Source organism: Suricata suricatta, chromosome 7 (genome assembly GCF_006229205.1).
Source record: "Suricata suricatta isolate VVHF042 chromosome 7, meerkat_22Aug2017_6uvM2_HiC, whole genome shotgun sequence".
Taxonomy (NCBI): Eukaryota; Metazoa; Chordata; class Mammalia; order Carnivora; family Herpestidae; genus Suricata; species Suricata suricatta.
In genome coordinates this window covers 33,713,127-33,726,292 of record NC_043706.1, presented here as the reverse complement: position 1 = coordinate 33,726,292, position 13,166 = coordinate 33,713,127, and the positions used below count along the sequence as shown (strand labels likewise).

Here is a 13,166-nt window from a genome sequence, read left to right as displayed (position 1 = left end):
TGCCCGGACGAGTGGCTTCCAGCAGCGTCTCTGTGGGGCCGTGGCCCTGGTAACACCACTGCCTGGAGGGCAGCCACAGGGACAAGGTCAGAATCTGGGAAACATCTGCAGGAAGCAGTTCACAGTCATAATTACAGCCTCTGTGGAGCAGGCACGAGGCAGCTTGGCAATCCCCCTGAGTGACTGACTCCTGCCATCGAAAGGCAGAGAGCAGGGGCAGGCAGAGTGTGGGGCTCAGAGACAATTCCATTTTTCTGGTCCTCTACTTGCACTCTTCTGAATGAGCCAGACATACACTAGCATTGCACTCTCCCTGACCCCTGCTCTGGATGCTGTACAGAGGGCATCCAGAAGAGGAAGACCCCTGCTAAGGATTTAACTTTTCAAACAGCCAGCCAGTACTTGATTCCTTTTCCTACCATTCAAGAAAAGTGAATTAGTTAAACTTCAACTCCTGGAACTACTGCAGCCACAAGCAGGAATATTCCCGCCTGGACCTACCCTCAGCTCTCCTCGTGTCTACCCCATATAGCTCCAAGGGCCACCCTGATCCCTGGCTCTCTGGGCTCCATCCCTGCGCCTCCTCTTGGTCCCTCTCCTCCCCACCCATCCAGGCTTCTCACCGTCTTCCCAGGAGAAGCGGTAAAAGTCCTCCAATTTGGGTGACTCAGGCAAGTGGGTGCCCCTCTCGGGGTCATAGCCGATGTTCTCTGCCTGCCGCCGGGCATGCCGTAGGATGGCCCCTCCCAGGTCCCGCAGGCGGACAGCTGCTCGGTGGAAAATTGTGTCTTTAGCATTATACTTCATGCAGTTGGTAACTATAAGGTTAAAGTCCTCCTCAAACTCCTCCAAGGTGCGGTACAGGTGGGACTCCAGCTTCCGCCTCATGGTAGAAAAATCCATTGGCTTGGATATGAATTCCAGGTAATCTGGAACCTAAACATATAAAACCTGTACAATTACAACAACCATTTACTAGCCAAACAGGTGCACCCTTCACCGGCACTCTTGCCTCCCCGTTTTCTGGTTTGGCACGCTGCTCAGTCAGAGCCCCAGGGCCCTGGCCCACACTGGCCTGCTGACTCCTCACCACGGACAAGTCTACTAGCTTTGCCAGAAACCCCCAGGTGTCATACACCCTGTGGCCTGACCCCTTCCTGGCCTATTCAGACCCTGTTTCCAGTCCAGGAGGGGCTCACTGCTCAGAAGTGGTGGGGGAACTTGCCTCACTCAGGTTGACAGGTTCAGCAAAGATGTGTGCTGGATCCTTCTCCTGCAGCAAGTCCAGCGTGGTTCTTAGTAGAACGTTGAATGGCATCAGCTCCAGCTCCATTGCGGCCTGCTGGACCTTGACCTGTGGAGAAGGTGGAAAGAGATCAGGACACCCCCTGCAAAGAGGCACAAAACTCATGTATTTACAGTGACAGTAGTATGTTGCACAAATGTTATTTTCTATGTATGCCCTAATGCTAAAAGGTTGGGAAGCCACGGATTAGACTATGATGTCACTTCTTAGTGACATCAAAATAGGCCTAACTGCTTCCTTTCCTCTTTTATCCCTGAACCAGAGGCAAGAAAAGCTCAGCTGTGGGACCAAGCCTGGGATGGCACAGACGGTCTGAATCCATAGAGAGGGTCCTGAGATGTCCTCCATGCCACCCACACATGCTATGTATGGCAAGGGCTGCCCTGTCTCAGAGATGGAAACTCAGGCTATAGGCCTGTGAAAGAAGGGCTCTTGTCAGGGCTGAGCGGTGAAGTAGGATTTGGAGAATGAGAGAAACGAACATCTTTAACCCAGGCCTCTGGAGCATGCAAGGAACAGTTGCTATTCCTAGACTGGAGAGAATGGTTTTGGCTTGTCATTGATTCAATTAATTGTATTTACTCTCTGCCACGTGGAGAGTGCCGCAGTAGACACTTCAGGTAGGTGGACGCTCGATAATGGTGAGGATGACAGCTGACACTTCTATAACCCCTACTACGTGCCAGGCAGGCACTGTTCTAAGCTCTTTATATATAGTAAATCACCTAATCTTCACAACCTTCTGATGTAGGTTCTATTATTACCCCCATTTTACAATCTAGGAAACTGGAGTATAAAGAGACTAAGCAATTTACCCAATGTCACAAAAGCACTAAATGACAGAACCAGGATATAAACCCAAGGAGTCTGGTGTCACAGTTCATATTCCTAACTCCTATGTTATACTACTACCTCAGTGTTCCCCATGTGTAGAGGCTTAGAATCTCCTTGAGTAGAGGCTGGAAATTTTTTAAATTTTTAAAAAATGTTTGTTTATTTTTGAGAGAGAGTGAGTATGTGCACAAAAGTGGAGTAGGGGCAGAGAGACGGAGACACAGAATCCAAAGCAGGCTCCAGGATCTGAGCTGTAAGTATAGAGCCTGACCCGGGGCTCAAACCCACAAACCATGAGATCATGACCTGAGTTGAAGTCAGACACTCAACCAACTGAGCCATACCCAGGTGCCCCTAGGTTGGAATATTTGAATGATTCAAGAATGTAAGCATTTTAAGGGCCAAGTGAAAACCCTTGGAAGCTCCTAAGCCAGCAGCAATGCTCATCAGAATGGCCTGAGAAGCTTTTTAAAATAGTCAGGCCAGACTCCTGAGATTTTTCGAGTCAGAAACTCTAGGCATGGGCCCAAGCATATGAAAATAAGTTTATGCTTGAGGCTACCAGAACCTACTAAACCCTCACAGTTAGAAGCCATATGCAGTGCCATACCCAATGCGGAGGCAGGTCTTGCGGCCCATTGTGCTGGGCAAGAAGGCGAGAAAGCTGACACCAGGTAGAGGTTCCTGGATCTCCTGATGCCACACTGAGAGCGGGACAGAAAGATTCTAACAAGAATCCTGGACCTGAGGGCTCTTCCTCACCTGTTCTCGCTTGAGCTTCTCTCTTTTCCGAATCAGCTCAATCAGCAGCCGTGCCCGTTCCAAGTCATGGCGGAGCTTCTGCCAGTATTTCAGCTCTTCCTTCACTGCACTGGTCTTCTCATCCTGCTCTCGCTGCAAGAAGGAAGGGAAAGGAGGGAGGAGCTTGGGGCCTCCCTTCTACCCAGAGTGCCCTCCCTGGCTCTCACAGGATCTTGGCAGGTGACAGCCCCCAACCCTTGCTGTCCCATACTCCTGAGAGCCCTTCCACCCCTCTCCACCCCATGCCTTCTTCCTCTGCTCCCCCAGCCTCGCAGCTGTGCCCCTCAGGGCTGGAAATAGTTTCAGAAGGAAAACGAATAGACACCTCAACGTGGAAAGAATTTCACCCTAGAGCTTTGACTTAGCTAGAAAACAAAGTGAAGTTCTTACTACAAGCTTGTACTGACTTTACAATACTTTAAAATACCACCAGCACCAAAAACAAGGATTCTTGCCCTAAAAGTGGTTACAGTACAGTTGGGGGAAGGCAGAGGCCCAGGGTTTGACACACAACGGCACAGTAGCATAAAGACAATAAAAACTCAACAGATAAACTGAATATAAAGGGCTAAGAGGATGTAAAATAGAAAGGAGCTGAGTGGGTTGGGGTTAGGTCCGGGAAGGCTTCCTGTGGAAGCGCTCTTACTAGGGGCTCACGTGTAGTGATGGACACGGATGAACAAAGCAGTAAGGAAGGCTTCTTCTGGAACCAAAGGGACCACAGAGAAGTGTTAGATAAGCAAAATTACTGATTCTTTGCCTGGTGAAAAAAAAAGGCCTGGTCAGAGCAGAAAAGATGGAGAACCATAAAAGCCAAGCACAATCCAGGATTTGGCTGATAAGAAGCCTCAAACTTCACACAGTGGATCCTGGATGTGGCCTGCCTGGAGATGGGGAATGTACTCTAGAAATGGAAGTGACAAGATGAAAAATGGTATGTGAATGAGATAGTATCAGTTGTACAGCAAATAAAGAACCAGAGGTGGGAGATCAACTAGAAAGCTACTACTGAAATTAAGGCAGCATGGGTGAGTAGGGTAGCTGTAGAACAGAGACAAAGGATCATATGCTGATAAACTCCCCCAAAGTAGCATAAGGGATGATTAACTGTGGCTTGTTACGGGGGGAAGAATCTAAAGTCACTCCAAGGTGGGGAAATGTCTGAGGTCAGGAGAGAAAAGGTTCCATGTCAATAATGGGGAAATATGTTTACTGAAAGGAAGGAAGATAATGAATTGAGTTTCCAATATCTGAATTCTAGGAAAAAACATCTACATGAACATCTACAGTTCCTCTGCCCCAGAAGGACTGAGGGCAGAAAAAAGGGATGAGGACAAGACAAGAAGCCTGGAGCTATTGCCACACTTACAACTATGAGAGTGCACAAGCTCTCCAAGCAAATGGGCAGGCAGCAGAGCCCCTGGGAATGTTACTACTGCAGAGGGCAGGGTGGAGGAGGAGCAAGAGGGTATGACAGAGAAACTCTAAGACAAGGTGATCCGTGGTGTCACATGTAGCCTAATAGCCAATACAGTGAGAATCTGAAGCAAGGCTTGCTAGGCTGGGAGGAGATGGTTGATGTGCTAGGGGAGGCTACATGAGAGCACGTGGACCATTTCAAGGAAGGACCAGATACAGACATGCACTTCAGGATTTTAGTTACAAAAGGCAAAAGTGAAATCAGATAGAACTCAGAGGGCACCAGAGTCATGTAAAAGATTGCTTCATCTCTGGGGTATGCTGTGGAAATATTTAAAGGCATAAGCAATGGAGCAAGTGAAGAGGGAAAAAAAACCCTAAAGATAGGTAAAAAAAGAAAAAGTGTCTCACAAGGCCTCCACCGTCTCAGAAAATACTAAACATGCAGCAATTCCATGGCTAAAATGCCACAGTTGGCCAGGCTCTGTGCTACAACTTAGGTGACACATTTGTGTGTTTTCTATGAAACATTTTTGGCAGACGTCAGTAGAGCACCTTAAGGAAAGTGCTCCTTGTCCTCATTCATGCAACATGGCCACCTGGCCCTCATTCAGCCCATTCCTTCCTTTCTGCCATGTCTACAAGGTTTTCCCCACATAATGGAAAGTTGGGCTTATTCTCCACTCTCCCCAAGAATATGCTTCAAAGTCAAGCCTCTCCCATCCAGAAGGAGCTCCTATCTGATCCCATAGTGTTGGAGGTCATTCCTGGGCTATGCCTCCTGGAGGGGTGACCGCCTACAGGCAGAGGCTTTGCTGAGGGCTCAGGGAGGGGTTACCCCAACCATTACTTCCTTTCCTTCACTCTCCACCTCCTCCACCACCTTCAATCACTTCACCTACCTGCTCGGCGTTTCTTTGGGACTGCAGGTGGGAATGCAGGCGGCGGATGAGGGGGACACCGTTCCGTGCTTGCCGCTTCAATAGCCAGTAGTTGTGAAGCCGCTGTATGAACTGGTTTTTCCTCTGAAAGGAGAGACCACTACAGATCTTGTTCAACCTTGAGTAGAGGCACAGGGAAGTGAAAGACAAGGTCAGTGGGCAGCCCTGATTATAGCCTCCTATTCAGACCCTGGTTCATTTCTGAACCTCATATACAAAAGAAGGCAGAATAAAGTGGCCAAATGCCTCGCCTCGGAGAAAGGCTTAAAAAAGACAGCAAAGTTAAGCAGCTCAGATTCAGCATGAGATATATCACTTGATATTCCACTTCCTACCCTGCAGTCCTGATTCTCCAAAAGAACTCTCTCCCAGGAACCCTGTTTCCTGCAATCCTGGGCTCCTGAGAACAGGCCTGTGCCCCATACCTTTACACTTCTCTTGATAAAATCAGCAAAAGGCGGCAGGAACTTGAATAAGCTATGGGCAATGTGGTCGCTACTTCCAGCCACCCTGTGGCTGAGGGTCTCCCCACACTAGGGATAGTCCACAGCCAAGGTGGAAGGAAAACTAGTAGAACTACACCACGCTACTGCTTTCTGAGCTCAAATGCAACACCTTGGAGTTGTCTGACCCCTGGTTTTTAATTAAAGATCTTAGCAGCCTACAAATGTCTAATTTTGAACCAAATGGAAAAAAAAAAACTGGATAAGAGGATGGAGAATCTGAAAACTTAGCTGGCTAAACTAACCCCAATAGAGAAGTCTTAAAGTCAGGACTTAAGCCAATAATACGTGGGGGGATGGGAGGGGTAAGCGAAAGGAGAAGGAATTAATGAGCCTATAATCTTTATCTTAAAAGCCCTGTTGCAAGGTGGGTAACATTATTCTTATGGTGAGAACAAAAGATGGAAAGGCAGCTTAGGAAGAGAGGCTGAATAAACTGTCAAAGTTACCAATGCAGCTAAAAATATGGTGGCGCAGGGGTAGCTCTGGCGGTTAAGTGTCTGACTCTGGCTCAGGTCATGATCTTATAGTTTGTGGGCTCAAGCCCTGCATTGGACTCTGTGCCGACAGCTCCAAGTGTGGAGCCTGTTTCAGATTCTGTGTCTCCTCTTTCTGCCCCTCCTCTGATCAATCTCTGTCTCTCAAAAATAAGTAAATATTAAAAATAAGTAAAAAATTAAAAAATGGTGGCCCTGGATGGGATTCGAATCCATGATCTCTCTGCACAGCATCTTGTGTCCCAAAATTGGTTATTCAGAGTAAGCAAGGCCTCAGTGCTCCTGCTGTGCTTCCCCCGCTTCCTCATCTCACTGCATTTTCCTTACACAAAGTGGCTAAACAAGAAAATAGAACCTAAGAAGGGTGGGTATGTTGGGCTGGACATTGATCACCTAGGCCTTGTGCCTATCCACAGTCAGACATTCCTGCCCCAAAGCCAAGCTTAAAAAACCAAGACCTAGGCCTTTCCCCAAAGAAGAGATTCCCCACCAATGCCCATGCCAAGCACACCTGCCCAGATGCAGGTAGCCCCCTCCCTCTACAATCTCTTGGCCATGGAGGGTCCCAAGAGCATTTGTGCAGGTAGAGAAAAGAATAATAAAATAGCAGCAGCAGCAGTAGCCACCATTTATTGAGCGCTTACTATTTACCAGGCACTGTGCTAAGTGCTTTGCTTATGTTATCTCATTTATTTCTCACAACAACCCTATGAAGTTCATTAACAAATTACTCATACTTAAAGAAATAACTTGCCAAAGTTCACACAGGTAGTTAGTGACAGGAACAAGATTCAAAAGCAGATCTGCCTGGTTTCTTAGCCAGCATGCTACGCTGGCCCCTGCAAGACACATCTATAAGAGCAGATACAACAACCAAAAAGTCTAGTCCCAGGGCACAGCCACCCTACAGATGTTACTAAGCATGGACCCCAGTCAACATCAGGGAAGAGGGTAGCCTACAACAGTTCTGACACTAGAAGGCATTTCCAGTTGACTGAATTAACTCCAGCCATGGCTCACAAGAGCCTTGCCTTCCTGCTCTGCTACACTCTTATGTCTCCTCCCCAGACTGACAAGTCTGTTTGCCTGTTCCTTACACAACTCATTCCCCACTACCCTCCAGCATTCTTTTCTCCCTACCCTTTTCAATAAAAGAGACAGACAGCAGGAACAGAGCCTGGAGGCATCAGGAGTTCCAGCTTGTGCTCAGGTTCTGTTGCTTTCCACCTGGTTTCCAGCCCTTTGAACAGGACGTGGCATATAGTAAGTGCTCAATAAATATCTCGTTGAATGAATAAAGGAGTGAACAACTTTACCTCCTGTTGCCGCAGTTTCTTCATCTGGGGGTGTGGGAGAAGGTGCAAGGACTACATTAGATAAATAATCTTCAAGATTCCTTCCCACTCTAACACTGTATGCTTCCCAAAGAATACCACCTTTGAGATGACCCTCCAATGAAAAATCTTTCCTGTCTCTTGCTTTTCTGCCCTCCATCAGCTACTTTTCCGATGGTTTAAAATAGATACAATGATGCCCCTACAGACTCAATAGGGACCAAGGTGGTTCAGACTTACAGCTGAGCTGAGTGATCCTTTTTCCCCTAAATCTAAAAGCAGCTCAAGAAGAGAAATAGCATATCCTCCCCACACCACCAACCCCTCACACAGTCTCCATCATTCCCAGAACAGAGCTTTCTAGACAGCAGACACCCATACTGACGCCTTAAAACAGTGGTTCTCAGTTCTATTCCCCTGGGGGCTTCTGGAAACATACGTGGGGAGGTTTGAGATGGTCACAAAGACCAGGCAATGAGGGAGCGGATGCAAATGGCACTTACAGACCAGGGATGCTAAACATTAAGAAATGTATGGGACAATCCTAATGATAATTATCCTGTCCAAAATGCTGCTTGTGCACCTGTTGAAAAATGCTGCTTTAGACATCTTTCACCTGGGTTTCTAAGCAATTTAATTTTGTCTCACCTTGAAGCCAAGGAAACACATTGCTCTCAGGGCACAATCAAAACCACACACCAGACCAGGGACCAAAGGAGAAGTCTAAATTTGAAGGCACAGAAGAGAACAAACGTTCACCAACCATGCTTGGGGAAGGAGGTCCTGGCTCAGGGCCAAGCACCAGCCCAACCAAAAACCATCAGTCCATGTGGAGCCCTCCTAAGCAGGCTTACCTATAAGAGGGGATCTGTGGGACAGTGACCATGGGAACAGTGGAGGGCGTATCTCGGCCCACTTCCTCTGGCTCCTTCTTGATTTTCTGTTTCAAAGTCACCTTGTTCTTCTTGGGCATTCCTTTGAGGGGGCCACCTACCCCACCTTGGCCTTCATCTTCCTCCTCTTCTTCTGCCTCTTCCTTCTCTTCCTCCTCTCCACAGCCCTCCTTCAGCCCTTCCTCATCCCCAGCCTCACTGAGGCTTCTGGGGGAGTCACCTTTCCTCCTAGCAGTGGCAGCACCTGGCGGCGAGTGGGCCTCACAGTAGGCGGTCTTGCGTACTGTGAAGATGGTGCCATTGAGGCTGGTCTCACGCATGGGCTCAATCTTCATGAAGAGCCCAGCCCGCTGTGCACATGTCACATGGAAGGCCGTGTAGCAGTTCACCTTATGGCACTGAATGGCTGCACCCAGCCCCTTCTGCTTGCAGATGTAACAGGTCAGTTTCCAGCGGGCAGGCGGGATGTTGTCAATGCCCTCAATGGGCTCCAGGAACACGGTGTTAGCGAAGCAGACTTCAGGGATCCAGATGGCACACACCACGTGGGCCCAGTGCCCGTCACTGGTCTGTTTGAAGGCGCCGCCCTTATTGGGGCAGAGGACGCAATCCACAGGTCGGGAGGGAGACTGTAGGCAGCAGCGGCATAGCCACTGGCCCTCGGGGATGTAAGGGACACCATAGCACTCCTGGTGTACAGCCAGGTTGCAGATGTCACAGAAGAGAATGACATTGCTGTTGTGGCATTCATCATCCAGGCACACACAGCAAAAGGCGTCTTCATCAATGAGTGACTGCTGGGCCCCACTGCTGCGACTCTCCAAGTATGACTCCTTCTCAAGCCGGTCTACCAGCAGCTCAAAAGTGTCTGCTGACACCAAACTGTGCCCATCTACTCGCCGCTTCTCGTTCACCATGTCCAGCCAGGCAAGGTCTTCCTCATCCATGTCATACTCTACCTCTGCATCCAGGTCTTCAGGGGGCTTCTCGATGTAGCGGTAGTAGGCAGCAGGCAGTGGGGGTGCTTCTGGCTGGCTGCCTGAGTCCACCATGCGAAAGCTGGGTTGCGGGAGGTGGAAGGAAGTGCCGGATGCATGCTTGGAACAGGACTCCTTCTTCTTGCCCTTGGAGGAGGGTTTTTTGGACTTGCCAGGGAACTGAGGCTGCTCGCTGTTTTCCTTGTTACTATTGCATTCGGTGATATCCTGGGCAGTCAGTTCATCCTCTGTGATGATCTTGAGTGGATCATAGATGCTGATTCGATGCAGGCGTCCATCGATGTCCACCTCAACAATCCTTTGGGCCTGAGCATATGTCAGGGTCTCCCGAGTAGGTGAGCACTTCAGACTGTAGGGGGATGGGGAGCGCCGGCCCTCGGCATTCTGCCGCGACTTCCGGCGCGGCTTCCTCATGGCACCTGGGAACCAAGGGGACAGGCCTAAGGAGAAACCAGGAAACTGAGTTAAATGTTCAGGCATGCCCTCATTCACCATTCCACCTGATCGAAGGGCCACCAAGAAGACGGTCTGTTCCCTCTGCCTGAACATCCTGCCCCTCAGACATCATCCACACAGCCTGCTCCTTTGCTTCAACTTTTTTCACAAACACTGCTTCTCAACGAGACCCTCTCTGACCATTCTATCTTAAACTTCAAATCTCTTTCCCCCATCAGCAGTCTTACATTTAATAAATGTAAGGCTTACATTTTATTATGCTATGCAGTTTGCCTATTATCATAAACATTTGCTTCCTTCCATTAGAATGTAAGCTCCATGAAGGGAAGGGCTTTTGTCTATTTTGTTCACTGCTGTATTCTCAGCACCCGGAATGATACCTGGCTCCTAAGTAAGCACTCAATAAATATTAGCTGAATAAAAGGAGAAATCAAGCATGCATGATCCCTGCCTCTAGGTGCTCCGTCTAATTGAAAGGACAGAAAAGTAACAGATCATTACAAAACAACAGAGGGAATGATCTAAAGTTCTAATGATGTCCCAAATAAGGCTGTGGGATAGCTGCCTATGGAAAAGGATGGGGTGGTTAAGGGTTCAGAAAAGAAGAAAACAAGAACATCCACTTTTAAGCTCTGTACATGAACATGGTCCCATTAGGGGAACAAAAGTTCACAGGTCTAAAGCCCTCTCCCAACCCACCTTATAATGATCAGAAACTCTATCCCCTAACCACACCCAGGAGTGAAGAGGTAAAGGCTCCTAAAATGTCTACTACATGAAGTCTAAAAATTCAAACTACAGTATGATGGGCTTTCTCTGGAAAAGGCAGCTTTTAGGATGCACCAGCTAGTATATTTCTAAGAGAAACACTGGAAGCTCTTGGGAGTGGTCCACAAGTGGCACGTTAAGTGACCTATCCAAGACCCTCACTGGGCCTAAGGCCAAGGTGAATGGGGGAATATCTGAGGTAAACTCTCAATACATTCTCTTACTTCAGAAGTCCCTCTCTCCCCAAATACTTACATTTAGTTTACCCCTGTGCAACAAGGAGAAAGCCCTAAAATTTCCCATATCATTCTCTGGATAAAGGGAATCATGCCAAACTCATAAGGAACTATAATAGCAGTTACTGAGGCCATCACTACTAGGAAAGACATTTGGAGATATGGGGCCCCCCAATGTGGGCAGAGACTTGGAAAGGTACCAACAGTGAGAGGATTTCAAAGAGAAAAAGAGTCTGTCATCTTGGTTGCAGGATCTATCACCTTTATCTCTAAAACAGAGATGATGATAATAATTTAGCACACTTTGGCAAATTACAAATCCTTTTACTTTTTTTTTTTTTAAAGAATCTCTACCCCCCAACATGGGGCTTGAACTTACGACTCTGTGATCAAGAGTCACATGTTCCACCAACTGAGCCAGTCAGACACTCCAATCCCTTTTACTTTTATTTCTCTCAACTAGTTTGGGGGGTAGGACAGATATTATCATTCCCATTTTACAGATGAAGACACAGAAGCTCAAAAAGATGTCACTCCACCCAAAGGCGGTGAATGATAAAGCTACAACTCAAACCCAGATCTCCTGATGTGTTGAATTCATCTCTCTGGGAAGTAAGACCACCAGAGATGCCATGGTCTGGTACAAAATATAGGCTCTGGGGCAATCTAGGTTCTAACCTTGGCCCTGTGTGACCTGGAGAAAGTCACTTGGTCTCTCTTTGCCTCCATCTTCCACCACTTAAACAAAAACTCTACCTCTCAAGGGTTGCTATTGGTTAATAAGGAATTATTAACATCCTTGTTTAAAAGGCTTTCCAATTCCGAAGTGTGACCGAAACAAACACACCAAACACTTGGCCGAGGAACTGTGCCAGGCAGGCACACGACCCGTTGGGAACAAAAGGCAACAGAATCATCCCAGCAATTCTGTCCAGGTTCCAGAAACCCTTGGCCACCACATGCCTGACTAATGCCAAGTCCCTGGGGGTAGCCCAGGCCTACAGACCTGCCTCATCACCCGCAGGTCTTCGTGGGCAGGGAAAACCTTGCAGAAGCAGGAAAACCTACCTCAGAACTAACCGAAATCCTGACAGAGTTTAAAGGGGGTGGACCCTCCTTTGTTAAAGCGCTGTCTAGTCTTCCTCCCCACCAGTTACCACCCCCTTGGGTTAGTCCTCACCCAAGCAGCGAGTAGCTCAGGAAAACCTCTTGGGTCCTACCCAAGCCTCAAGGCACTGGGGGTGCAAATTCTGGAAAGGGAAGGGCAGCTGCTGAGGAAAAGGAGTTTCGCCCGCAAGGAGCTTACAGTCCAGTTTTTTGGCGGGAGTTTCTCACCCCACACAGCCCCACCCCCCCACACGTCCAAATACCCCCAACACCCCCAAGGGTCTCCTCAGCACTCCCGAAGCCCCACTTGCCCACCTCACCCAGGTCCCCGAAGAACGAGGGGTTTCTGCAATTCCACTCTACCCCCTGTACCCTACGAGATACTCATGAGACAAGGGAGAAACCCCGCCAAGCCTCCTGCCCCTTGAAAGGGGCACCTCTTCTAGAAGAATCTTGACCCTTCCGAGGAGAAAGGAGGGAAATAACATCTCCTCCCCGGAGGGGAGGGGGCGAGCGTACCAGAGACAGACTGACGCGCAGTCCGACCCTCAAGACAGAGAAAGCTAGCGCCAGCGAACCAGCGGGGCAGAGAGGCGAGCGCCCATTGGTCGCCTCACCTGCCCGTCAGGAGAACCCGGGGGGCCGAGGGCCGCTTAGGGGGTGGGACCTTCTTCTGATCTGCCCAATCGGAAGGCATGGCGGGGGCGGGGCTCGGCGGCTCGCCAGCAAGGGCCGGGGGGGAGGGAAACAAGATGGCGGCTACGGGAGGGGGTCCTCGCTTTTCAGCTCCCCCCTCACCCGCCTTCTCCTTCCCCGCCGCCGCCCTCGCTCCAGAAGAGCGCTTTCGCGCCGCCCCCGCCCCGCTCAGGAAGCCCCCTGCTTCCCTCTCCCTGCCCCCCCCCCCCGCACAGTCCTGGTCCCCGTAGGCCCCGCTGCCCCCGCCCCCGCTCTGTTCGGCCCTGCTGCCACCCCCATTACCTCAGCCGCCGGCCCGGCCCCACCGTTCGGGGCCCCTGGGCGCGGGCAGGCCGGCCGTCGAGCAGGTCGGCGCGGCCCTGGGAGCGGAGCGCAGC

At 49.5% G+C, this 13,166-nt stretch overlaps 1 protein-coding gene across 4 annotated transcripts in view; it reads right to left on the bottom strand.

Moving 5' to 3' along the window:
- BRPF3 (bromodomain and PHD finger containing 3) overlaps positions 1-13,160 on the bottom strand; it is a 32,611-nt gene extending 19,451 nt beyond the window's left edge. For 3 of the 4 annotated variants that reach the window (XR_003910556.1, XM_029943917.1, XM_029943919.1), the window contains exons 1-6: positions 13,072-13,160; positions 8,490-9,966; positions 5,263-5,419; positions 2,903-3,034; positions 1,226-1,354; positions 624-936 (exon numbers count right to left, since the gene is read on the bottom strand). Coding sequence is in view for 3 of the 4 variants with exons in the window: in XM_029943917.1 (XP_029799777.1) it covers positions 624-936; positions 1,226-1,354; positions 2,903-3,034; positions 5,263-5,419; positions 8,490-9,940 (2,182 nt within the window). In the remaining variant the exon portion in view is untranslated. The remainder of the gene's footprint in view (positions 1-623; positions 937-1,225; positions 1,355-2,902; positions 3,035-5,262; positions 5,420-8,489; positions 9,967-13,071) is intronic. The other variant, XM_029943918.1, reaches the window with a different exon arrangement.
- Between the last annotated feature and the right edge of the window lie 6 nt (positions 13,161-13,166).